The sequence below is a fragment of the Trichoplusia ni genome, chromosome 3 (assembly GCF_003590095.1).
Source record: "Trichoplusia ni isolate ovarian cell line Hi5 chromosome 3, tn1, whole genome shotgun sequence".
Lineage (NCBI taxonomy): Eukaryota > Metazoa > Arthropoda > Insecta > Lepidoptera > Noctuidae > Trichoplusia > Trichoplusia ni.
The window spans coordinates 3,830,922-3,857,459 of record NC_039480.1 but is presented as its reverse complement, the minus strand read 5'-3'; the positions used below and the strand labels follow the sequence as shown (position 1 = coordinate 3,857,459).

Below are 26,538 nucleotides of genomic sequence, written 5' to 3'. Positions count from 1 at the left end.
CTCGCGATCCCGCCGCGTCTGCTCATGATTAAGGACTCCGGTTGGGTCCCAAACTAGTCGGGCTACCCCGATAAATACGCGTGAGTAAACCGTTACATCATTTAATAATGAATCATTCTCATCAGTTACTATCAAAATATTAGTTGTTATAGCGGAAACAGAAAAACGTCATAATATACAAAAATCAACTGTCTATCTATCAAATGTCATGAGACACACCGTGTTTTACAGGAAAAGACGGCGGAGTCTAAATAATTTACAAACTCACTTCAAAACATTACACAAAAGTTACAAGTATACCACAGACTTTACATTCACAAAAAACGCGGCAAAACTGACAGCTGAGCTGTCATCCGACACGAGCCGTGTCAAATGTTTTTTTTTTCATAATTAACAAGGCAAGGGCGTATTGCACCCTGGGGTGTAGACGCGTGCGGTGATAATCAGAAAAATATATCGGTTTTGCGGTCTTTTACCGGAAATAGTAAAGCCATTAGTCTATGAGTATTTTTGTGAGAACATTAACAGTTTTTTTGCTAGTTTTTTTTTACGGAAACAAAGATTGTTTATTGTAACTTATTTTGCTATAATCCTCGCAAATTAGTAGATTAAGAAACTTCTCGAATCAAAAGAGAAAATCACGTTATTCAAGTAGAAAACTGTCAAAAAATGTATGAGTAGCATTCGAGATAAAAAGGCTTCCGTACAAAAAAAACGAATGATACTTAAACAAATTGCAAAAAAGGCCCCCCTTCTCTGTTATTCCCATTCCAAACGTTGTTTCACCTCCATCCCCATTTTTATTATTTGTTTTAATAGCGGCAAGAAAATACATCATCAGTGAAAACTTCAACTGTGGAACTAATGAGGTCCATAATATGTTAAAATGTTACTGTCCATACAGTACAGATGTGTTTAATTTTGATTTTTTTCTGATGGTCTCTACACTCATTGTACCTAATTATAAACTTAGTTATTAAATAATATTTGTACGCCTTCACGGCAAGACATAGCGCACATAATACCTCCTAACACCTGTATGTAAATATCCTATGTTTTACAAATAAAATTATTCTGATTCTGATTCTGATTCTGATATATGGCCTGATGACAGAAGGATAGACAGCGGTACCTCAGTAACAGGGTTCCGTTGTAACCCTTTGGGTACATACCCAAGACTAGACTAGGGTGGCTAGATCTGTTTTGACCAAATACTAGTGAGATCACTAATTTAATAATAATTAGTAGTCACAAATCGTAAGTTCCCATCCTAGAAAACACTATATCTTTTCCTATTCCTGTCAGTTTTACTGAAATTATCACTTGCTTAAAACGATAAAGAAAAACATCGTGAGGAAGACACACCTGAGAATTGTTCAAGTGCGTGTTGCGTCACGTCAGAGGTCTACGGGCGGCTTAAACTCTGACATCAGGGCCCCGATTCTGATATTGTACAATGGCCGATGAATGAATGGCAATTAAATTAAATTTGAAATTATTCCTATTCTCTTAAGCATTTTGCCAATAAAATAATTGGAACTCAATTGTATTGACCTTGAGTTTAGCGTCCTAAACTGAATTTCCAATTATTGTGTAGAAAAATGCTTAAGATGAAACGAAAATTTTAATTTTAAGCCAAATTTCATTAATTCATTGGCCATTGTAAATAGCAGAATTGGGGCCCAGGTTGTACAATAACCATACGATAAGAAGACTCTATATGACTAAACACATTATTCCTTTCACACCCCACACTATAAAAATCAAATTACAATTACAAACGTCAAAATATTAGACAGTAAAACATTTGTTTATGGTTAGATGTCATTGATGTGATTGCAATATTGTGTTCCATAGATATTAATGTAATTATAGAGATAATATACTCGAAGGGGGCGTATTGGGGATCGTAATACAATTACTATTGATTTTTGGGGTTCTGTAAGAGTTATGGAAAATGTTTTTGTTATTTTTTTTGTTGGGATGATATCTATTTAGTATCTGTCTAAATTAAGGTATTAAGCTTTCTGTTAAAATCATAAAATACGACCGGCTAGGTGCGAGTAGGCGTTGCGACGCTAATCGTCGAAATATTTTTTTTTTTTCATGTGACTTTGCCAAAAGTTGGTCTTCTCCATTTTCGCATGTTTTTATACACTCAATTTTATTATAGTTTGTCGTTCATTTTCGCAACTCAATTTCGAGGCACTTCCCGATAAACTAGCAGGCTGAAATTTTTAGGGTAGCTTCAAATCCGATGACAATGCAATTTACAACTATAAAAATTACTCGAACGATTTTAATAAAATTTTAATGAACGAACCTTTAAAAAACACGTATTTAGAATTTTTAAATTCTATTCATGGTCATAATACAGAACCCAGCAGAATATCTATGCTTTCTTCTTGCCTACCGTTGATATAATCGCAGTGTTGATAATTATTTCTTCTCACTTCTACATTAGGGGTAAGTATAATTGTTTAATTCAGACGTTATTGCAGTAAACAGAGGTTTGTTTGAGAGATTGGCGACATTAAGCGTAGGTCTTACTGTGGAAAGCGTTGTATTAAATAATAAGTATTGAAATCGGTTTTAACTACAAATACATACAATTGAATTCAAATAAAAACTATTAAGCCAAATTTGATGTATTTTTTTGGGATCAAATGAAAGCTATTTCTCGTTTACCTAATGGAAAAAAATAGCGAAATCGGTTCATCCAAGTCCAAGGTTCTGACGTAACAAACTTTGAAAATTGACAATCTTCTCTTATTTGAAGTCGGTAGATAAATAGAAGGTATTTTGGACTAAAAGTTCATTTTAAATAGAATCAAAACCATGTCACTAGTCACTGTTTGGTAAATTTTATGATCTGTCAAAAGATTACTCCTAAAACGGACAGAGTATAACACCAAATATCTTCTTTGTTATGCAATTAGATTCACGTTTTTATTTCAGTAATAATAACTTTATTTCCAAAAAATTAACAGATTTGTCTTAATTACTAGCTAGAAAATAATGTTTAAATAACTAATTTTGTTCCTCTATAAGCAAGGCAGTGTAGAACTTCAATTCGATAAAAACGTCTGGAAGTTAAGAAATAACCTACAAAATGTATCCAAGCAGTAAAGATAGAAAGGGATATAATCTAAACTTCTTTATTAAAGTGCTAGGGGCAAGAAAGAGATGGTGACAGTTTAGAAAGCTCCTATCTTTGTGGGTGGGTAAAATGCTTCCGGTTTGTATCAACCAATGAATGACTAGGTGGAGAAAGGTAACAAAAGACTTACATTTTGAAAACGTTTTTCTTTTCAAATAATATATTTGAAAATTAAGTCCTCAATATGGTTAGGTACTTAGGTACAGGATAAGAATATGGACGTGTAAGTATTTCTACACAAATAAAAATTAAAAAAAACAATATCGGTAATAAATTTAATTTGAAACTGTTATTGCTGTTTTTAATAACATTGGTTTAAAATTGCCAATTGTCTACCAAATTAATCAATTTTTTTTTGTGAGTAAGCAAATTCAGTTTCATAATTTTGAAATTAATGAAATTTATGAAAGTGTTTTGTTTTTATGTTTTTTTTTATTTATATTCTAATTTGTTTAATGTTTAAATTTGTAAAATGTATATTTTTTAATTGCTGTAATTGGTTTTTCACCGTTGTAATTGATTAAAATAAATAAATTAAATTAAAAGAAAAAAAAAATGTAATTTGTTACGTATTTTTGACTTTTTATTGCATTCATGTACAACCTGGTGTCAGAGTTAAAACTCCCCGTAGACACCCTTGAACAATTCTCAGGTGTGTCTTCCTCACGATACTTTCCTACACCTTTTTAACAAATGATAATTACATTTATGTTAACCCTCTAAATATAATCTAAATCAAATCATTGTAAAATACAGAAATGAACCATAAAGCATAAAATTCTTTACCAAATTATCTTGGACTTATACCATTATTCCTCTGCCAACATGGCGTCTGAAAAACCCCGCCCCTTTATCCCGTCTCGCGAACACAACAGCATCCAGTAACGAAAAGCCCGCCAACCAGATGTCATATAACTGTCAAATTATTTGACAGTCGTTGACGATTTAATTGAAATAAATATTGTTTAATAATTACAAATAAACAAGTGTTTATTGTGTTAATAATAGTTTATTTTATTAAGTGAAGTGCAAAGTTTTTTTTTGTTGTTGAGAATATTTTTTGTGTTTCTTTTGGATGGTCAATTGGTGTTTTTTTTTATTTGTGTTGCAATAATGTGCCGTGATAAATATTAATTTGTGTTTGAATTTTACGGTTTTCAAGGTGAGATTTTTTTATTATAATAATTAATAACCATATTTTTTAATAAAATTAAAATTGTGTTTATAAAATTCAATCAATCAAGTATTTCAAAATTCTCTGACTTACTATTTTTATTAATTATTTTTAAATTGATTTATTTAGAGCTTACAAATTACATTTTCACATGTACAAAAATTAACATACATTTAAAAATATAACAATAGTGTCTAACCGGCCGGCAACGGGCAAAGGGCCCAAGGTGCCCATGGTCAGGGCTCCAGAGAGAGGAACCTCCTCACGATGCGCACCGTCTCTAGAAGTACAAACCTAGACATACACAAGGACACAGGTCCAGCAAACAGGGTCATCGTTGAGAACTATAATCTGACTTTATTACAAAGGGGACAAAAAAAGACCAAGTTGATCACCTGACCGAATTCCGGTTTTCCAAAAAAATATTCAATACGTATTTTTCATTTTGATTAGAATATATTATTCTTTATTGCACACCACGTAAGTACAGGATTGGATACAAATAAATAGTTACATGGTGCCAAAATAGGCGGTCTCATCCGATGAAAATGATTTTATCGCTTAATTTAAAAGTTAGGAAGATTAAATAAACTTAAGATGATGAAATGAATTGTATTGGTGGCTAGTAACATCACTTGCAAGTAAAAAGCGTACTGGTAAGTGACGTCACACGAGATTTTATTTTACTATACATATAGTCATTTTTGTTTACGAGATAAAAACAAAAATACAAATCCAATATTTTTTCGAAATCTGTCTGATGTACTTAGATTTTTTTCATAAAATAGCCTAGATATTATTTTAAAATCTAAATATATATGTCCAATATTCCACGTACCCGGATACGAAAACCTATAAAACATGCGCACGTGTATTCAACTCACAACATTTGGTAACAAAATGTTTTAATGTAAACAATATTCAAAATCAAACGCGTCGACCTTAATATTATTATGTTACTTCCGTTTTTAATTACAATACATGTTAATGTAAGGATAATAACTAATAAGTATATTTAAAACATGTTAAAAACCCACGTTTTTAAAAATCACTCAATTAAAATTTTATCAAAACCGGTCCAGCCGTTTTTACAGTTGTAAATTGCATTGTCATCGGGTTTGAAGCTACCCTGAACATTTCAGCCTGCTAGCTTATCGGGAAGTGCTTCAAAATTGAGTTGCAAAAATCCAATCTCAACGACAAACAAACAAGAAAAGTGAGTGTATAAAACGTGGGAAAATTTATAAAACGGACCCCTATTCGGTACCTACTAAGTTCGGTACTAACCGTTTTCAGCTAAGTACCAGTGTTTTACAAGGAGCTACTGCCTATCTGACCTCCTCAACACAGTTACCTGGGCAACACGATACCCCTTGGTTAGACTGGTTGTTAGACTTTTTCAAGCTTCTGACTACCTGTAACGACTGCCAAAGATGTAGGAATAACACCCGGGACCCACAATTTAACGTGCCTTCCGAAACACAGAGGAACTCGGTATGACAAAGATGGTCACCCATCTACGGACCAACCGCGTCAAGCATAGCTTAACCTGTGATCGATTCACTTATGCGGTTATAGCTTAGCCACGAGCTCCTCCATGAACCACGATAGGTAAACAGTTGTTTTTCTTTTTGGGTTCCACGCCCAACGGATAAAAACGAATCCCTATTATTAATACACAATACTCAATAATTTATTGCGGTCCATGATGTACATGAAAGTTTTAAAAATATGATAATACAGAACCATTAAGGACCCGATCCCTGATTCTTGACAAACACCTGCTCCTCATGGTCCTTTCTACCCACCTATGGCATATGGACAGAATCTTGGAGCTTCCCATCTTTCCCCGGGTGCGATTCTTGTCTCCTACTAATAAACTGATTCATCATCATCATCATCTCAGCCTATAGCTGTCCACTGCTGGGCATAGGCCTCTCCATACGTTCTCCAGCGCGACCGGTTCATTCCCTAGCTCAGATCGATCTGGTACTTTCTCCAAAAGGCCAGACAAGGGTTTGTTTGATCCATGGATACTTGTCCTGAGTCTGGGTGCATTTATGTTCATTCTAATACTATTTCAAAATGATCACACGAAAACATAAAAATCTAGATAAATCTATCCTTTATAATAATCCGGTAATCCAAGTTGTAAACTATCTGTGTGTCTACCAAATTACGTCCAAATCCATTCAGCAGCGTTTGCTTGAAAGATTAACAAACATATAAATACAAATTTTCACTTTTATAATATTCGTAAAACATCTTTACTTAAAAACGTAACTAAACAATTTGAATCACAGTTTTAACATCTGAGTTACAAGACGTACCGTTATGTTCATAATTAGACAGTGTAGATTCAAGTGGCACTTGAAAGATAATACCAGTATTGTTCACGTAGCATGTGTGCCGGTCTCAAGTACGATGCCCGATTAGTGGAGGGAGTTCTGAAATTTGTAGAATTACGGCTTATTTGAGGGCCTGTTGGTTTAGTGGTTAGTGGCCCTGACTGCTATACCGGAGGTCGTGCGTTCGATTCTCACCCAGGAAAAATGTTTGTGTGATGAACATGATCATTTGTTCTTTGTCTGGGTGTAGTTTATCTATATTATATTTGTATTTAGATGTATATAACTATGTTTATCAGTTGTCTAGTGCTCATAATACAAGCTCTGTTTGACTCTAGATGGCGTTGAGTGAAAGCTGTGGAATGTTGATTTATTTATTTAATTGTTAAAAAATGGAAGATATTTTCAATTAGAATGTATTGCTTTTTATGTTTCCCACTTCCTGGTTTTAGATTAAGCTTCAGATTGCATGCATCTGTTCTCTGTCAAACTGACGATGATTATTGCTACAAAATTGAAATCTTTATTAAAAAAATCAAAATCTAAGTTAATTAACGATCGCTAAGGTCATACATTTGATGAGGAGATCATTTACTTTTGAATTCTATTTTCACTGGCTAATTTTACATCAGAATCGTGATCGTGGCTAGCATTTTTTTTCAGGTTGCTTTCGAAACCCTGAAGACTGAAAACACATATTTTTGAATCATTATCTTTTGTCACCAGATTCTAAATGTCAAGCTATGGGAGCATGTCGCCATCAGACGAGGGATTCGATAGATATGAACCACCTTACTACTGCCAGCCTTCACACCAAGGTATGTATTTGAGGACCTCCGTGGTCGAGTGGTGTACGCACCGGTTTCAAGGTGTCGCTAGCTCTGAGGTCCCGGGTTCGATCCCCGGTCGGGTCAATGTAAAAATTCACATTTCTACATTGTCTCGGGTCTTGGTGTTTGTGGTACCTTCGTTGTATCTGAATTCCATAACACAAGTGCTTTAGCAACTTACTTTGGGTTCAGAACAATGTATGTGATGTTTTTGTCCGCATTTATGTACTTTAGATGTAAAACTAAAGAATTGTGCATTTGTTGTCAGCCTTTAAGTAATTGTTACACTTATAATACAGGATTTTCTTGAAACAACGTACATGCCAAAACACGTTTCCCAACTATATTGGGTTCTGATTCCAGTCTAACCAGTACCATCATTTTATAGAGCGACTGCCTATCTGACTTCTCAATCCATTTTGATAATAACTATCGTGAGAATGATTCATTATAAAATGATGCAGGAACTTACTCACGCAAATTTATCGGGAGTGCCCGACTAGTTTCGGAGTCCTTAATCATGAGCTGACGAGGTGGGCGAGCCGTCGAACTGTCCTCATGAAACCCAGTTACCTGGACAACGCGATACTTTTGGAATTCACTGATAGTTTTGGAGATGAACACGCCGAATCCACTGCGCGACGTGTTGTTCCGATCCCGTGTAGGACAAGCGTTTGTGTGATCCACGAATGTCTTATGGCGAACGGATAATTAGTATACACTTTGTTCTAAGTTTCTCATGTTTTTTCCCAGGCAGCCCAATGGATGGTGGTGTCTACTGGCCGGCTCCCAACAGCGAGGGTCACGAGTTTGACACCCAGGACGTGTATCATGATACCACACACTACATAGGGCGGGGATATGGTAAGAAAGTAGTTTTCTTTAATAATAAACGCGTATTTACGTGTATTTATTAAATCGATAAATGAGTACTTATACAAAATAAATTGCATGAAATGGGCGGCAAATGACGTCACTCGTCGGTAAAAAGTGTACAGATAAGTGACGTCACTCGTGAGATTTTATCTTACCAAGTTTCTTCTTTCGCAGCAAAATCACTTAGGAAGCGGTACAGGGTGGGTGAATCAATCAGTAAAAGGCAAAAATACGTATTAATCTAACATGACGATGACATAATACTTTTAATTTTTATACCTATTCATTATTTATAACGAAATACCTAATTCAAGTATTTGTTAAAGGTTACGAAGAAATGCAGATGTCTGGGAATGAACCATATGACAGTTATCATCACACAATGGCGCATGGCTACGTTCAGAATAACCCAGGTGAGAAATATTATTAAAATGTCGAATCCGAAGGAAAACAGAAGCCTGTTATTAAGACATCACTTTATACGTCTGAGTAAAGAAATACATAACTGAAATACTATGTATTTCTGCTCTTGTCGTTATAGTAAACGGCTAATTTCCCCTCGTTTTTATACACTAACTTTTCTTGTTTGTTTGTCGTTCCGGTTGGATTTTTGTAAGTCAATTTTGAGGCACTTCCCGATAAGCTAGCAGGCCGAAATTTTTAGAGTAGCTTCGAACCCGATGACAATTCACTTTATGACTATAAAAACGCCTGTTCCGATTTTGGAAAACTTGAATGGTTGAAGGAAAGTGACACTTAAAAACGTAGGGTTTCAGATGATTTATCAAGAAAACATTATTGAAGAAATTTTTTATGCGAATTCAAAGCACGCAAGCAAAGGCACTTATGACGTTGTTAATATACTCTGAATAAACTAAGCGTTAATTTATCAAAATTTAAACAAAATCATTTCGATTAATTTAATATAATAAAATCGTAGAAAAGTCAAAACTCTACACTGTTTTTTTCTCAAAGTATAGACCCTTGGTTACTTTCTTTCAATTCACACTCATTCTTCTTCTTCCTCTAGGTCTAGAATGTGACCTCCAATCTCTACCGCTGCGCTACGACCGTCCCGCCGCTCCTTCTTTCGTAAGAGTCGCGAAAAGAAGAACCACAGCTAATAAGAAAGAAAGAAGAAGAACACAGAGTATTAACACTGCTTTCTCAGACCTTAGAGAATGTATACCGAATGTTCCTCCTGATACGAAACTATCAAAGGTAAGTACTGATTTAAACTTTAAAGTTAAACATATTATAGTGGTCCCTTAGGTTTACGCGAATGTATTGAATGGAGTGACACTTAAAAACGTAGGGTTTCAGATGATTTGTCAAGAAAACATTATTGAAGAATTTATTTATGCGAATTCAAAGAACGCAAGCAAAGGCACTTATGACGTTGAACTCTGAATAATTCATTGAAATGAAACTACTTTTACGGAAAAAAGGTGTCGAAACGTCGGAAACTAAAATTAAACCGCGATGTAATCCGTAAAAGTAGTTAATTATATTAATTCTGTTTTATGGGGATAAAAATATAAATATTTGGCAAAATATGTAACACAATATGAAACGACCAAATGGCAAATACGACCAAATTACATTACTCCTCGCTAACGCTGACGAATCACTCAAATGTATTGACCTGACAAGTCAAAGTCACGTCACTTGTCGAAACGGAATGTCATTCTATACATTTGAAGTTTTCCTTTTCTAATAAAAAACTATGGATGGAGAAAATATATCGTATTTTTAGGAAAAATACTTGAAAGAATCCGTTCCTTTTTTTTACTTCTTCAATCTCTACTTAAATCTAAAAAGTGTATTAAAAGATCTCTTACCAAAAATTTTTTTTTGTCTATCTCCTAAAACCGAGATACATACATGCGTCTCATTCTCACGCTCACATCGCCAGATGGTGCGAAAGAGATCGCAGAGCATCAATAGCGCGTTTTCGAGTCTGAGGCAGCACATACCCAATGTACTGCCTGACACTAAAATGACCAAGGTTAGTAAGACCGCTGGGGTTTTGAGATTTAAACTGGCAATGTCTTATCGTATGGTTGATGTACAACCTGGGTTCAGAGTTTAAACCGCCCGTAGACCTCTGACGTGACGCAACACACTATTGAACAATAGGGATGATGAAATTATTTTTTTTCAGTGTCCGTCTTGTAGTTTTTGGTATAATAATGGATACGTATTTTTTAGTTTGTCCCGCAAACATAAATTGACCAAATTACAGTGAATGAAACTGACGCGTGACGTCACGATTGAGTATAAATTTTACTCTATCGTTACGCCACAAGCCCCCTCTCCTAAACTTTAAAGCAGTTAATTTTTGTCAATTCTAGTTTTTCTGTAAAAGGAAAAAATACTTGTCTCATTTTTCACTTATCTAACTGAGGGACTAATGAGATTTTTTCTTTTTATACCCAGTCATCAACCCTATTCTCAGGTGTGTCTTCCTTATGGTTTTTTCCGGAACAAACATTACCCAACAGATACTGTACTTTCACATCATGCTCCATAGGCCTCCCTTTCTTAACAGCATTCCCCTCCACCTGTTATCTTGATACATAGTACTTGGTAATAGGCCTCTTTTCTCCAACCTATTAACATTCCCTCTTGCCCTTCTTCTACCTATTCCTATATTTTTTATCTCATCTTCTCATCTTATCCTCCGCCCTAAGGCATTTCATCATCTAAATCTTGATTAAGTACAATTGCGTGATAAACTAACCACATCTATTATAATCAATCACATTTTAAATTTAACCCAAAAAATTACAGAAAGATTTTACGTGATCGGCTTAGCCTTTATCCAGATTATATTGGGGTCGGCTTCCAGTCTAACCTAGTCTCTTCTCCTAGCTCAGCTTCTAGTCTTATTCAGCCAAGTACCAGTGTTTTACAAGGAGCGACTGCCTATCTGACCTCCTCATCCCAGTTACCCGGCAACACGATACCCCTTTGTTAGACTGGTTTTCAGACTTTTTAAGCTTCTGACTAGCTGTAACGACTAATTTATCAAAGATGTAGGAATAACAGCCGGGACCCACAATTTAACGTGTGATCGATTCACTTATGCGGTTATAGCGTAGCCACACGTCAGAAATTCAACGTCTTTTTTCCAAAAACATTGCCAGTATAAATGTCATCACAACCAGGGGTCACGTACCATTCTCAAATTTTAATCAGAGATTAACGTTTCCTCTCCTGTTAGATCAAAACGCTGCGTCTGGCGACCTCCTACATATCTTACCTGCTGAAGGTGCTGGAGAGTGACGGGGAGCCGGCGGGAGGGTTCAGGGCGGACCTGCACCATACGCCGCCCAGGAGACGGGCGGTGGAAGCTAGTCAGGTAATACCTTCGAGATATGTTTGCCTGGTAGTTTGAGTCATTTGTGGATTTCTCCTATTAAATGTTATGGCTTGAAAAACTAAATGGGAATTGCCTTCGCTAATGTGGTAAACTCCTAGTCTTTTCTTGTAGCCTAGTACTTACCTTAAAAGAAAGATATTCCGTAAAAACTCTGAAAACTAGTATTAATTAACGATGATAAAAAAAAACACCTAGCTAAGTTCGGTTAAGCTCGGCTCGGACCCGCAACCAAAATAGATGAATAAATTACCGCTGGGACCAACCATTCATCGTGCCTTCCGAAACACAGCCCCTCCCCATGACATAGGTCCACCATCCACGGACTTTTATCACCGGCCTAGCCTTTTCCCAACTATGTTGGGGTCGGCTTCCAGTCTAACCGGATTCAGCTAAGTACCAGTGTTTTACAAGGAGCGACTGTCTATCTGACTTCCTCAACCCAGTTACCTGGGCAACACTTAGACTGGTTGTCAGTCTTTCAAGCTTCTAACTACCTGTAACGACTGTCAAAGATGTATGAATAACGGCCGGGACCCACAATTAACGTGCCTTCCGAAACACTTAGAAACTCGTAACGAAGATGTTATCTACGGACCAACCGCGTCAAGCGTAGCTTAACCTGTGATCGATTCTTATTAAATGCGGTTATAGCTTAGCCACGAGCTTCTCCAGTGTCCACGGACTTTGCCAAGCGTCATTTCGCCAATTTTCTTACCGTCAGCTGTGTTTCAGTATTTCCCCAATCTCGTAATATCTCAGCCACATGGCCAGCTATCAAATATTTTACAACCATCATATTCTCGACGAGAGAGGTTCCCGCTAAATTACAAAATGGCTGCCAGAGAAAATTCTGGAGAGTTTCCTATAATTTTTTATTTTCACTTTTTGTCAAAGATACATTTTTTTCAATTTTAATTTGTAAACTTATACTTAATCTGAGTTCGATGCTAAGGTTTTTTATGTTTTCAGTGTTTTCACAAGGTAAAAATGATAATATTAAAATTTATCCGTTGTCTGTCCGTCCGTCCGCAGTCACCAGGCTGTATCTCATGACCGGACCGGACATACCTAGACTGTTTAATATTTCACTGTTGTTTTTGTTGTCCGTTGCAGATATAGCAACAAACTTATACTAAAGATTGAGGTAAAGCAACCGTTATTACGGTCATAAGTTTGTTGGTGGGTAAGTTGAGGGTTGCAAGTTGATATCCCAAAAATTTACGTCCGATTCACACTTAACCGTTTCTGGATCTTCATCGATGACATTACAACATTGTTATTTTAAAACCTATCATAAAAATATTAATAAAACACATTTCAAACCATAATTCCTACAAAAAACAACTAAAAAGTAATAAACTAAATAAAGTAACATTAACAGATGAAACCAGATAAATAACGGAGTTCATCAGAAACGGGCCAGCAATTCTGTGTATTGTAACTCGGAATAATTTGATAGCGCTTGGAGGGGCCATGTGGCGACGTGTAATTTGTATAAAACGCTTCCCAAGTCATAAGCGGGAGCGAGAATTAGATAAATAATATTTTTGTAGTTACTTCTTGTAGTTGGTAGTTACTTCTTTGAGCCGTTTGGGGTTGAAACTTTTGGGCCGTGGGGGCTGAGTGCCAAAATGCTTTTTAAAAACCTAGCAAAGCGTCTTGTTGACACCTAGCTCAGAGGCTTATCAATAAATTAAATTAAAAAAAAAATAAAAAAAATATAGCAACAACCTAATCTGGACTCTGTTCTTCAACACAAAAGGTCTCAATTTATATTTTGTATCCGTGCTTTCAGATACTTCAGCCATAATTATTATTGGAATTAAAATAACAGCTCCATATATAAACAAAATATCAGCTTAAAATATTGTCCAAGTAACTATTGAAATACTAGCTGTTGCCAGCGGGCCCGACCACTACAAATAAAAAATGATCTCACGGGTACAAAAAATCGGGATAAAAACTATCCTACGTATTAATCCTGGTTATAAACTATCTGTGTATTAAATATCGTCTAAATCCTTCATATTATACATCGATAGCCGAATGAGGTATTAAAAACCTACTGAGCGCGACGTGTTAGTTCGATCTCGTAGGACAAGCATTTGCGTGATCCACGAATGCTTGTCCTGAGTCTGGGTGTCTTTGTGCGTGTGACTTGAATGTTTGTGAAACCCTCGCGACACTTGAAAATAATCGGGATAAAATGCCTATGTCTTAAACCTGGTTATAAACTATCTGTGTACCAAATTTCGTCTTAATCCGTTCAATGGTTTTTGCGTGAAAGACGAACAAACATCCATACATACCTATAAACTTTTACGTTTATAATATTAGTAGGATAATAGAGTCTATGTTGTATGGCTTTTGTGTGTAAAATACACTGAATATATATTTTTGTGCGTGTGACTTGAAAGTTTGTGGAACCCTTGCGACACAAGGATTGAATCTCTTAATGCGGGAGTCACATCGTTGAAAAAAATGGCCCGGAACTTTTCTAATACAGTTTGATTTGAAGTCTGTGACTTGTACCACGTGCGGACACGCGCCGTTTTACCCGTGCTATATACAAACTAAATACTCTCATAGCTCGTACAGTATCTTCTGACGCATTTTCATTAAACATGGCGTATTAAGTCCAAATTATATTGCTAGCTTCGGTAAAAGATGAAGAAGCGATTTGAAAAGGCATTTCTTTAATATAGGTATATAATTCTCTTGTCACTGTTCAATTGAATTCCTCCGAAACGGCTCGACCGTTTCTCATGAAATTTTGTACGTATTATTTATCTTTCACACCCCTATTTTTTCTCTAGAACTAATTTGTATGGCAATTTAACGTTTTCTGTCAAATATTTAATTAAATGTTAAAGATAACACGATTTTAATTTAGATTGTTTAATACCAAAAATGGATTATAAACGAGTGTTTTTAGACAGGCAGGTTGAGTTATTAAAATAGTCGGGGGTTTAAATATTTTTTAATGTTATCTTGTGTAGTAAGAGTTTGAATACATATCTATATTACTCAGTGTAGTGGGCATGCCGTCATAGCTGGCGCCACACTGCACTGAAGCACATGTGGACCTGATAACAGCGCTCCCGAGGGAACTGTGCACTTGAGATTCAACTCAACTTTGGCTTATTTTTGTATTAATTACAAATTATCTATATCTATACTAATATATAAAGCTGAAGAGTTTGTTTGAAGGCGCTAATCTCAGGATCTACGGGTTCAAATTGAAAATTTTGTGTTGAATAGACCATTCATCGAGGAAGGTTTTAGGCTATATAACATCACGCTGCGACTAATAGGAGCGAAGATACAATGGAAAATGTAGAAAAAACGGGGAAAATTATTTATCTTTTAGGGCTTCCGTTGCGTGCTCTGCGAAAACGGTTCAAGATCTTCTAACCACGCGGACGAAGTCGCGGGCAACAGCTAGTATTATTATATATCTGAAAATAATCGGGATAAAAATTAGCTTATGTGATAATCCTGGTTATAAACTATCTGTGTACCAAGTATCGTCTTAATCCGTTCAGTGGTTTTTGCGTGAAAGAGGAACAAACATCCATACATACCTATAAACTTTTACGTTTATAATATTAATAGGATAATAGGATCTATATTGTATGGCTTTTGTATGTAAAATACACTGAATATATATTTTTTGGGTGAATACATTTTTTATTGCAGATTTTTATCCCACGCCCTGAAATTTCATCGTTGTGTCACGGGTTTCACACACATTGAAGTCTCATGCACAAAGACGCCCAGAATCAGGACAAGCATTCGTGGATCACACAAACGCTTATAGTGACCTCATCCACTCTTCTATCCGTGCATTCAAAGATTCATTATTTCACTACGGATCCCTAAACTAATTTCCTTTACCTGTGTCTGTTTACTGTTATTAAATGTTTACATTACATTTTAACAACTTCCACAGTTTATCCAGACACCGGATGATCTAAAAAATATCGTTCTTGTTTATGCTAAATGTTCGACCTAATTTAAAAAGAGGTGAGGAGAGTTAATTGTCTGTCTATGTCATAGAAATCTAAATAATGAGGTAATATTTAGATTTCTATGGTCTACGCAGAGTATTAAATTGAAAAAGTAGAAAGGAAGTGTTTTAAAAGCATACTTGTATTATTGAGTAAAATCGCTCGTTTTTAAAGTTTGTTTAGCTAGTTTTTGGTTTTATGATTCTTGGGATATCACAAATTGATAAATAATAAATAATTATTATTGCATCCCGAAAAACGCGGACTATTTGCAATAAATGTTGTCCATCCAAAGGATCTCTTTTAAATATCGCTCTTAGCGATAAGGCCGCCCATTATGGCACCTTGTAACTATTTTCTCTTTATCAAATCTTGTAATTATGTGGGTTGCAATAAAGAATATTCTAATCTAATAGTAATAATGTTTACTAAATATAGAAGCATTCATATCTATATTAAGATAGACAGAGAAAAATTAAAGTAGGTATTTTTTTATATTAATAAAGGGTACATGAAATAAAATTACATCTACTTGCAAGAAATATTTTCAATATTGTACTGAATAACTTATACCTACTTAAGTACTTAAAATAAAATACAAATCTCTCGAGTACTTAAAAAACCTGCTTAAAACTGTCCCGATAACCAAAAATATTCACTTGCAACAATCATTTTTGAAACAACTCCAAAAAAACATTCTCAAGTAGTTTCCCCAAAAAAAAAATGGCTACCGTCTACCAAATTATCTTTTACAAAAAACCATAACTTTTAAACTGTTATAAATCACGATGAAACAAAACAAGAAACATGTGCTGTCATGTCTGCTCATAAAACTGAACATAAAAAAATGATCTTTGATGCTTTTTTGTCTCTGGTTTTTACTCAACTGTCAGAAAAGTTATGATTTTAAAATTCACTTTTGTGAAAATAATTGAGGAGCTCGTGGCTAAGCGATCCCTACTAATATTATAAATGCCAAAGTAACTCTGTCTGTTACGCTTTCACGTCTACACCACTGAACTAATTTTAATGAAATTTGGTACAGAGATAGAGTTGACCTTGAGAAAGAACGTTGGATAGTTTTATCCCGGACTTTTGAAGAGTTCTCTTGGAAACGCGATATAACCGACCTCGACGAGGGCGAAGCCGCGGGCGAAAAACTAGTAACTGCATTAGTGAATCGATCACAGGTTAAGCCACGTTTGACACTGTTCTTTGTCTCTATCATGTCATCTTTGTCATAACGAGTTCCTCCGTGTTTCGGAAGGCACGTTAAATTGTGGGTCCCAACTGTTATTCATATATCTTTGACAGTCGTTACAGGTAGTCAGAAGCTTGAAAGTCTGACAACCAGTCTGACTAAGGGGTATCGTGTCGCCCAGGTAGCTGGGTTGAGGAGGTCAGATAGGCAGTCGCTCTATAAAACACTGGTACTTAGCTGAAACCGGTTAGACCGGAAGCCGACCCCAACATAGTTGGGAAAAAGCTAGGCCGCTGATTTTGTGAAGATAATTCATTAATAAATAGAGCAACGGTCAGGGCCGGACTAACCATCTCGGGGCCCCTAGGCACAGTTCGTTTCTGGCCCTCCTTTTTCATACAATAGCTACGCCATTTTCGATTTTTTACAATCCCCGTTTTTTTTTTCATTTTTTATTCGGGAGTGCTGGGCTTCTGGTCATCGTGGGCTACTAGGCACTAGCCTAAAGTGCCTTATGGATAATACGGCACTGGCAACGGTTTACTTACGCTTACTTATACGGTTATTAGGGTAGCTCGACTGGTAACCAGACAGTATTTCATGATTGCTAGACTGCTAGAATAGACAGTTAAAAATACACTTTTGTCTTTCGTTTACTACGGAGGGAAGTGCAACATGTTATCTTGCTCCTCCTTTTAACTATTTCTGATTAATTTCGTTGCGGGTTCCAATTCAGTTAATTGTTCCCCCTGGGACACACCGACCTCAAGTGTTTCGGTGGTTTTCGTCGGTTTCATTTTAGATCCTGGCTTGCAGGAGTCGCAATGACTGGCTCGTGACAACAAAAAATGATGATATTTTTCTAAAAATTAAGATCGTTTTTTTTATACAACGCCATCTAGTCTCAAACTAAGCAGAGCTTGTATTATGAGTACTAGACAACTGATAAGCATACTTATATATTTCTAAATATATACATAATATATATAAATTACACCTAGACACAGAACAAATGATCGTGCTCATCACACAAACATTTGTCCTGGGTGGGAATCAAACCCACGATCTCCGGTATAGCAGTCTTTAGACTTATAAATGTTTCTCTTTGTTACAGCAAAACGCCGAGAAAAGAGGCAAGGGTCGCACAGGCTGGCCTCAACATGTATGGGCTTTGGAACTCAAAAGTGAACAGAATTTACAGACGTAGACCCAGGTTCAATCCAAGCTAAGAAAGTCGGCTTCCAGTCTCACCGACGCCGTCGGCTAAACACCATATGTTACAGAGAGACTGTCTAGCTAAAATCTAGAAATATTTTATTGTAGTATAAAAAAAAAATATATAAACATACTCAATTGTTGTAAAATAAAATTTAATCTATAAATAAAGTTACATTTATCGGATGAATCACTCAAACGTATTGAACTGACAAGTCAAAGTCACGTCACTTGTCGAAACGGAATGTCATTCTATACATTTGAAGTTCTCTATTCTAATGCGAATAATTTTGATATTGCAATAGCAGCCTGTCATAATAATATCTATTTTTTTAGTTAATTACAACTTAGATTTGGTTGTTTACAATTCACAATGTGTAGAAGATAATATAAATTTAAGCCGTTACCGTAATAAAACGAATTGTGCCATTGTAAATAGCAGAATTGGGGCCCTGTCATCTCCATTCATTCAACCTTCTTCTATTGACGTTAAATATTGTAGAAATGTAATTTGCCGAAAGGAGCTGATTTATTTTATACTAGCCGTTGTCCGCGACTTCGTCCCCGTGGGTAGAAGATATAAGTTATGATTGATACCTGCCCTGTATTTTCCACATTTTCCATTGTATCTTCGCTCCTATTAGTCGCAGCGTGATGGTTTATAGCCTAAAGCCTTCCTCGATGAATGGTCTATTCAACAAAAAGAGATTTTTTCACTTTGGACCTGGGATCCTGATCCTTGGTTCCTGAGATTAGCGCGTTCAAACAAACAAACAAACTCTTCAGCTTTATATATTAGTATAGATAATAGCAATAAACATATTTAAATATAGCTACTATAATCAGTTATTTATATTATATGTTTAATGTTTAAATTAGATTTAAAAAGAATGTACTTAATTTTATTCAAGTTTACCAAAGACTATACCAAATTAAATATACCTATATTATTTAGAAAGTCTGTCTATGATATTATTTTTCCCACGATTCTATACACTTACTTTAATGTGAAAATGTAACTATGTCTCACCAATTAGCACGGATTAAATATTACGTGTTAAATAGGGATGATGACAATTTTTTTTTTGCAGTGTCCGTCTTGTAGTTTTCTGTATAATAATGGATACGTATTTTTTTATTTGTCCCGCAAACATAAATTGACCAAATTACAGTGAATGAAACTTACGCGTGACGTCACGATTGAATATAATTTTTACTCTATCGTTACGTCACAAGCCCCCTCTCCTAAACTTTAAAGCAGTTAATCTTTGTCAATTCTAGTTTTTCTGAAAAAGGAAAAAATACATACGTGTCTCATACTTTTCAATTATCTAACTGAGGGACTAATGAGATTTTTTCCTTTTATACCCAGTCATCATCCCTATTCAAAGTTAAATTACTTTACCAAAATATTTCAGCTAGAAAACTGCTTGACAAAATTTGATCAAAGAAGGATTATTGTAGAAAATATATAATGTAAATATGATTTCATTGTTTTATTTGAAACCCGTAAAGATACATACCTGTACGAAGTTTTCAATTGAGTCATTTAGATGACTAGTGCTACAATCAAGTCAATGTCGAAAATCACCATCATACTAGCTTTTCCCAACCATGTTGTGGTCGGCTTCCAGTCTAACTAGATACAACTGAGTACCAGTGTTTTACAAGGAGCGACTGCCTATCTGACCTCCTCAACCCAGTTACCTGGGCAACACGATACCCCTTGGTTACATACACAAATACACTCATGCCATTGACATACCCATAACCATTGCTTTGCCAAATTGCAGTATACTAAATACGAATAAAAACGATAGAATTATGAAAAATAAATATTGTCCGATTCTGACAGCTACCGAATATATAGACAAAATTTCATAAGAATATATTAGACTAGCTGTTGCCCGTGACTTCGTCCGCGTGGTTAGAATTTTTCGCGTTTTTTCCACATTTTCCATTGTATCTTCACTCCTATTAGTCGCAGCGTGATGTTATATAGCCTATAGCCTTCCTCGATAAACGGTCTATTCAACACAAAAAAAAAATTCTATTTGGACCAGTAGTTCCTGAGATTAGCGCGTTCAAACAAACAAACTCTCCAGCTTTATATATTAGTATAGAAGTATAGATTAAATATATAGAAACATCAGGACCAGTTCTGATGAAATTTTGCAAGGAGATAAGTGGACTTTATAGCGCATAACGACTGTCAAACATGTAAACACACAAGGACAACACGACGTTTTTTAAAGAACTTAATAAGATTAGTATTTTCCAGTAAGTATTATATTTAGTCGATCTGTTTTCGCTAATCGATCGATTTAACATCAAAGGTGCCGTACATCTCAATTTGTGTAGTCTATAAAACAAATTAGATGTATCTCTGGCATTAGGGTGACCATCTTACTGATGTTATAAACAGGAAAGTTTTTGAGAACGTATTTTACTTCTTTACATTTTATATTAAACTTACGGACAGAATAAGAAATACTAAGATCCGTGCCACAACCAAACTTTTAGACGTCACTCATAAAGCTGCTACGTTGAAGTGGAATTGGGCTGGTCACGTCTGTCGTATGCCTAACAACCAATGGGCAAAAATTACCACTGAATGGTCCGTGACACAAAACCGACGTCAGCGAGGTAGACCCAGACGGAGATGGCGGGATGACCTGGATTCGTTCTTACCGAACTGGTCACTCGCGGCTCATGATAGAGACAAGTGGAAGAAGAGTGGGGAGGCCTTTGCCCAGCAGTGGGAGATTCCAGGCTAGTAATAATAATAATTACACTTTCACGCTCAAACGGCTAGACAATTTTTTATGAAATTTGGTTTGTTAAAACCAGCTAACTCAAAAGAGTTGGCTATTTATTTTTAATTAACGTTCAATCGTAATAATTAGAAAATTAATTCAATTAACGGAGTGGTGAATGATTTAGTTACTGTAAATAGTAAATCGGTGTTTAAAGTATTATAAAAAACGTTTTTTGAAATAGTAAGTCTCGAGTTCAAAAAAAAAATGAAATAAAAAGTCTTGGAAGTTACGATAAAATAATGGGTTATTCATACATCTTTGACAGTCGTCACAGGTAGTCAGAAGCTTGAAAGTCTGACAACCAGTCTAACTAAGGGGTATCGTGTTGTCTGTAACTGGGTTGAGGAGGTCAGATAGGCAGTCGCTCCTTGTAAAACACTGTTACTTAGCTACATCCGGTTAGACTGGAAGCCGACCCCAACATAGTAGGGAAAAATTTTATTCTGATTATGTAAAATCTCGCAGAGTTTTAGTATATTTTTCCGTCCTTTATTCATCATTGTTTCAGGAATGTCCATCTTTCGCTTATATTATGCTCACCCTTCATGCACGCTTCAGGAACCACATGGCCCGGCGGATGCGAGCCAAACTGTTACACTATATATACTCAACCTAACAAAACTATTTATAGATAGTAAGGATGGTTTAAAGAAAAAATATTAACGAAGAATGCAGGTGCTTGAAGATAGCACGGATAGCCGAGTGGTTGAGGTCACCACGCCAAACCCACTGAGCGCGACGTGTTAGTTCGATCTCGTAGGACAATTAGTGTTTGTGTGATCCACGAATGCTTGTACTGAGTCTGGGTGCCTTTGTGCATGTGATTTGTATGTTTGTGAAACTCGCCGCGACACGAGGGTTAAATCCTTGGTGCGGGAGTCGTATCTTAAAAAAAAAGAAAAAAAAGAAGATTAATTTTTTTTTAGACAGTGTGAATCATGACTTGTAATAACGAATATCCAAAATTTTCAGTTCAAGACAAATTTATTGCAATATAGTAGCGATCTCAATGTTCACGCGAAAATATCAGAGAAAATATAAAAGGTTTTTAAATATATTTTTCGTATTTCTGACAGCAAACCCTTTCATTTGATACCCATATCGCGGGGTTGGACTTCAAATAGCCAGTCCGCCATCTTGAACTTGTAATGACGTTTATTAGCGAGTTATGTATTGTCACTAGAACTCATGTGTGTGCAAAATTCCATAATAATCAAAGACCGGGAATTTGGTTAAATTAAGATTCCAAGATTTTTTTTATAAGTGAAGTTAATTAAAGTGTGTTAAAAAATGACAGAACTGCAATATTAATGTTCAAGTCAACGGTGAATTATATCTTTAAATGAAACAGAAACAAAAAAATACATGTTATAAAAAAAACCTGGAAGAAAAATGTTGACTGGCCTTTTGGTCAAGAGGTTAGTCGATCAGATTGCTATACAAGAGGTCGTGGGTTCGATCCCGCTCAAGAGAAATGCTTGTGTGATGAGCATGATCCTTTTTTCTGCGTCTGGTGTAATTTATCTATAATACGTATTTATTTATAAATGCATAAGTGTTATATTTATCAGTTATCTAATACTATAAGTATACAAGCTTTGCTTAGTTTGAGACTAGATGGCGTTGTGTGAAATTTGTAGAATATTATTTTAGAATTTGTAGAAGAACATTCGCTACAAGGAAGGAGGCTTGTGCAAAAGGGTTGGAAGAAAGAAATTTTAAGATGCTCATAACATTTATTTGAATCAAAAGACAAATTTTGACAAAAAAAAAAACAAAAATAAACACATGCCGAAAATGAAATTTTCAAAACTTAAAAATAGATTACTATAAAATAGGTAGACATCAGTCAAAGTTCGAAAGTTCGTTCCTTAAAATAATTCATTGAAAAAGTAGACAAACAACCAGATTGCTTGGGTATTGTTAAATCGCATAAGAATAGAGAACTTCAAATGTATAGAATGACATTCCGTTTCGACAAGTGACGTGACTTTGACTTGTCAGTTCAATACATTTGAGTGATTCGTCAGCGTTAGCGCGAGGAGTAATGTGACTTGTCTACCGTCCAAAGCTGTCATTGAGTTTCGTGTTACAGGGTACAGATCTGTCGGTATAGCGGTTCGGTGCTCGTTTCACAATATTGACTACAAAGATTACCCCTTAACGTTCGTTTTCGCCATTTTTTTTTCTTATAACAAATTTGGCTTTACCATATTTTCATTAATAATCGTAACCATCTGCTGGATACGCGATAGGGTTTGCAAATCCGGTAGAATCTGCATTGGCACCCGCAAAGCTGTTTGCACTATTGCCGTCAGCGAAGGCGTTCGAGTACGAGTAGCTGTTAGCTTGGCCTCCGCCGTATGAGGCGGTATTGGCAATCGCTGAGGCGCCAGCTGAATTTGCGCCATAAGAGGCAGCATTGGAGCTTGCTGAGCTGCTGCCAAATCCTCCTCCATATGTGGCAGTATTGGCAAAGGCTTGACTGAAAGCTGACCCTCCGGCGCCAGAGGCAGCACCAGCTCCTGAGGCAGCTCCAGCGCCAGAGGCAGCACCAGCTCCTGAGGCAGCACCAGCGCCAGAGGTAGCACCAGCTCCTGAGGCAGCACCAGCGCCAGAGGCAGCACCAGCGCCAGAGGCAGCACCAGCTCCTGAGGCAGCACCAGCTCCTGAGGCAGCTCCAGCGCCTGAGGCAGCTCCAGCGCCAGAGGCAGCACCAGCGCCAGAGGCAGCACCAGCTCCTGAGGCAGCACCAGCGCCAGAGGCAGCACCAGCTCCTGAGGCAGCACCAGCTCCTGAGGCAGCACCAGCTCCTGAGGCAGCACCAGCTCCTGAGGCAGCACCAGCGCCAGAGGCAGCACCAGCTCCTGAGGCAGCACCAGCGCCTGAGGCAGAACCAGCGCCTGAGGCAGAACCAGCGCCAGATGAGGCAGCTCCACCGCTGGATGAGGCAGCTCCACCGCTGGATGAGGCAGCACCAGCGCCAGAGGCAGCACCAGCGCCAGAGGCAGCACCAGCGCCAGCGCCTGAGGCAGCACCAGCTCCTGAGGCAGCACCAGCGCCAGAGGCAGCACCAGCGCCAGAGGCAGCTCCAGCGCCTGAGGCAGCACCAGCGCCTGAGGCAGCTCCAGCGCCAGAGGCAGCACCAGCTCCTGAGGCAGCACCAGCTCCTGAGGCAGCTCCAGCGCCTGAGGCAGCACCAGCTCCTGAGGCAGCACCAGCGCCAGAGGCAGCACCAGCTCCTGAGGCAGCACCAGCTCCTGAGGCAGCACCAGCTCCTGAGGCAGCACCAGCGCCAGAAGCAGCACCAGCTCCTGAGGCAGCACCAGCGCCAGAAGCAGCACCAGCTCCTGAGGCAGCACCAGCGCCAGAGGCAGCACCAGCTCCTGAGGCAGCACTAGCTCCTGAGGCAGCACCAGCGCCAGAACCAGCACCAGCTCCTGAGGCAGCACCAGCGCCAGAGGCAGCACCAGCGCCAGAGGCAGCACCAGCGCCAGAGGCAGCACCAGCGCCAGAAGCAGCACCAGCGCCAGAGGCAGCGCCAGCGCCAGAGGCAGCTCCAGCGCCAGAGGCAGCGCCAGCGCCAGAGGCAGAAGCAGCACCAGCTCCAGCGCCAGATGTGGCAGCACTGGCGGCTGATGCACTACTAGCTGCTCCAGCGCCGCTCGACGGAACGTAGGCAGGATTTATTATATATCTTCTAGCCGCAATAGTTCTAGCTTGGCTATTCGCTGAGCCACTGCTGTATCCCCCATATGTCTGGGTCGCCGCGTTACTGTTCGTTGTGGTGTAAGTATTGGTAGGAATCCTAGTTGCTCCCGGACCATAATTGTCGACGGCTCCTAATTGATCTTCAGTAATGAGAATCACGGGGATTGGACCGTAGCGATGTGGATGGTTGTTCGCTATATAGTATTTGGGGCCTGGTACAGTACCAGCCTGGGCGCCGCTGGTAGCCACAGCTCGGTTTCTTTGTGCTATGGCCGCTGCCTGAGCGCCGGAGTAAGCAGAGTTTCTGGCTATTCCTTGGTTAGATGTTGTGGCGTAGGTGTTAGAGGTTGTTGAAGTAGTTGTGGTCGATCCTCCTGTGGTTGTAGCAGTGCCACTTGAAGTGCCTCCGGTGACAGAAGTTCCTCCTTGTGCAGTATTTTGTGCGTAAGTATTTGTGCTACTGCCTGAAGATGCGGTGCCTCCTCCTGAGGTTGTAGCAAAGCCACTTGATGTAGCTCCAGCCGCAGAAGTTCCCCCTTGTGCAGTATTTTGTGCGTAAGTATTTGTGCTACTGCCTGAAGATGCGGTGCCTCCCCCTGAGGTGGTAGCAGAGCCACTTGATGTTGCTCCGGCGGCAGAAGTTCCCCCTTGTGCAGTATTTTGTGCGTAAGTATTTGTGCTACTGCCTGAAAATGCGGTGCCTCCTCCTGAAGTTGTAGCAGAGCCACTTGATGTTGCTGCGGCGGCAGAAGTTCCCCCTTGTGCAGAATTTTGTACGATTGTAGTTGTGGTAGTACTTGAAGATGTAGTGCCTCCTCCGGACGTTGTAGCAGTGCCACTTGAAGTACCTCCGGCGACAGAAGTTCCCCCTTGTGCAGTATTTTGTGCGTAGGTATTTGTACTACTGCCTGAAGATGCGGTGCCTCCTCCTGAGGTAGTAGCAGCGCCACTTGAAGTAGCTGTGGCTCCAGAAGTTCCTCCTTGTGCAGTATTTTGTGCGTAGGTATTTGTACTACTGCCTGAAGATGCGGTGCCTCCTCCTGAGGTAGTAGCAGCGCCACTTGAAGTAGCTGTGGCTCCAGAAGTTGCCCCTTGTGCAGAATTTTGTACGATTGTAGTTGTGGTAGTACTTGACGATGCGGTGCCTCCTCCTGAGGTTGTAGCAGCGCCACTTGAAGTAGCTGCGGCTCCAGAATTTACCCTTTGTGCAGAATTTTGTGCGATCGCATTTGTGGTTGTACTAGACGTTGCGGCTCCTCCACCTGTGGTAGCAGCAGCGCCACTTGAAGTAGCTGCGGCTCCAGATGTTCCTCCTTGTGCAGAATTTTGTGTGATTGCATTTGTGGCAGTACTTGACGTTGCGGTGCCTCCTCCTGTGGTTGTAGCCGAGCCACTTGAAGTAGCTCCTGCGGCAGAATTTCCTCCATAGATGAAGTCGTCATCTTCATAGCTGTCGTCGTCGAAGTCATAGACATCATAGAAGCCGAGCTCCTCTGAATCAATAAAGCTGTCATCGTCTTCGATACTGTCACCGCCTAATCTTATGACGTAGTATCCTCTACGACGATCGTAGAAGTATGGGCAATAGCGTGGTCTTCTGTATGCTCCAGATCTTCGGACGTACGGGTTGCGACCAAGACCGTAGTACCGAGAGTACGAACGCGCAAGACTGTCGGCTGAAGCTCTGCCGCCTCGTCCATAAGACCTTGAGAAACTGCTGGCGCGACTGCGTGCAAATGAACTTCTCCTGCCGCTGCCTCCAGCGATTGCACTAGCATCGGCCGCAGAGGAAGATCTTCCACCACGGCT

The 26,538-nt window shown here is 38.3% G+C and overlaps 1 protein-coding gene across 3 annotated transcripts; it reads left to right on the top strand.

Annotated features, from left to right (window-relative positions):
* Positions 1 to 4,246: 4,246 nt before the first annotated feature.
* LOC113508938 lies at positions 4,247 to 18,284 on the top strand. 3 transcript variants are annotated; one of them, XM_026892133.1, is made up of 8 exons: positions 4,247 to 4,322; positions 7,409 to 7,500; positions 8,266 to 8,376; positions 8,715 to 8,801; positions 9,419 to 9,609; positions 10,304 to 10,396; positions 11,615 to 11,752; positions 18,099 to 18,284. In XM_026892133.1, the coding sequence occupies exons 2-8, from the start codon at positions 7,416 to 7,418 to the stop codon at positions 18,189 to 18,191; spliced, it is 798 nt and encodes a 265-aa protein (XP_026747934.1). In that variant the 5' UTR covers positions 4,247 to 4,322; positions 7,409 to 7,415; the 3' UTR covers positions 18,192 to 18,284. The 3 variants fall into 3 exon arrangements, with proteins under 3 accessions (XP_026747934.1, XP_026747936.1, XP_026747935.1); XM_026892135.1 differs by lacking the exon at positions 10,304 to 10,396; XM_026892134.1 differs by lacking the exon at positions 4,247 to 4,322 and having other exon boundaries at positions 7,040 to 7,500.
* Positions 18,285 to 26,538: the final 8,254 nt, after the last annotated feature.

Bases quoted from the DNA above. Each gene is read 5' to 3' on its own strand.
- LOC113508938 (XM_026892133.1), top strand. From the start codon at position 7,416: ATGTCAAGCTATGGGAGCATGTCGCCATCAGACGAGGGATTCGATAGA. The intron at 7,501-8,265 runs GTATGTATTTGA...GTTTTTTCCCAG, and splicing joins CTGCCAGCCTTCACACCAAG to GCAGCCCAATGGATGGTGGT. The intron at 9,610-10,303 runs GTAAGTACTGAT...TCACATCGCCAG, and splicing joins CTGATACGAAACTATCAAAG to ATGGTGCGAAAGAGATCGCA.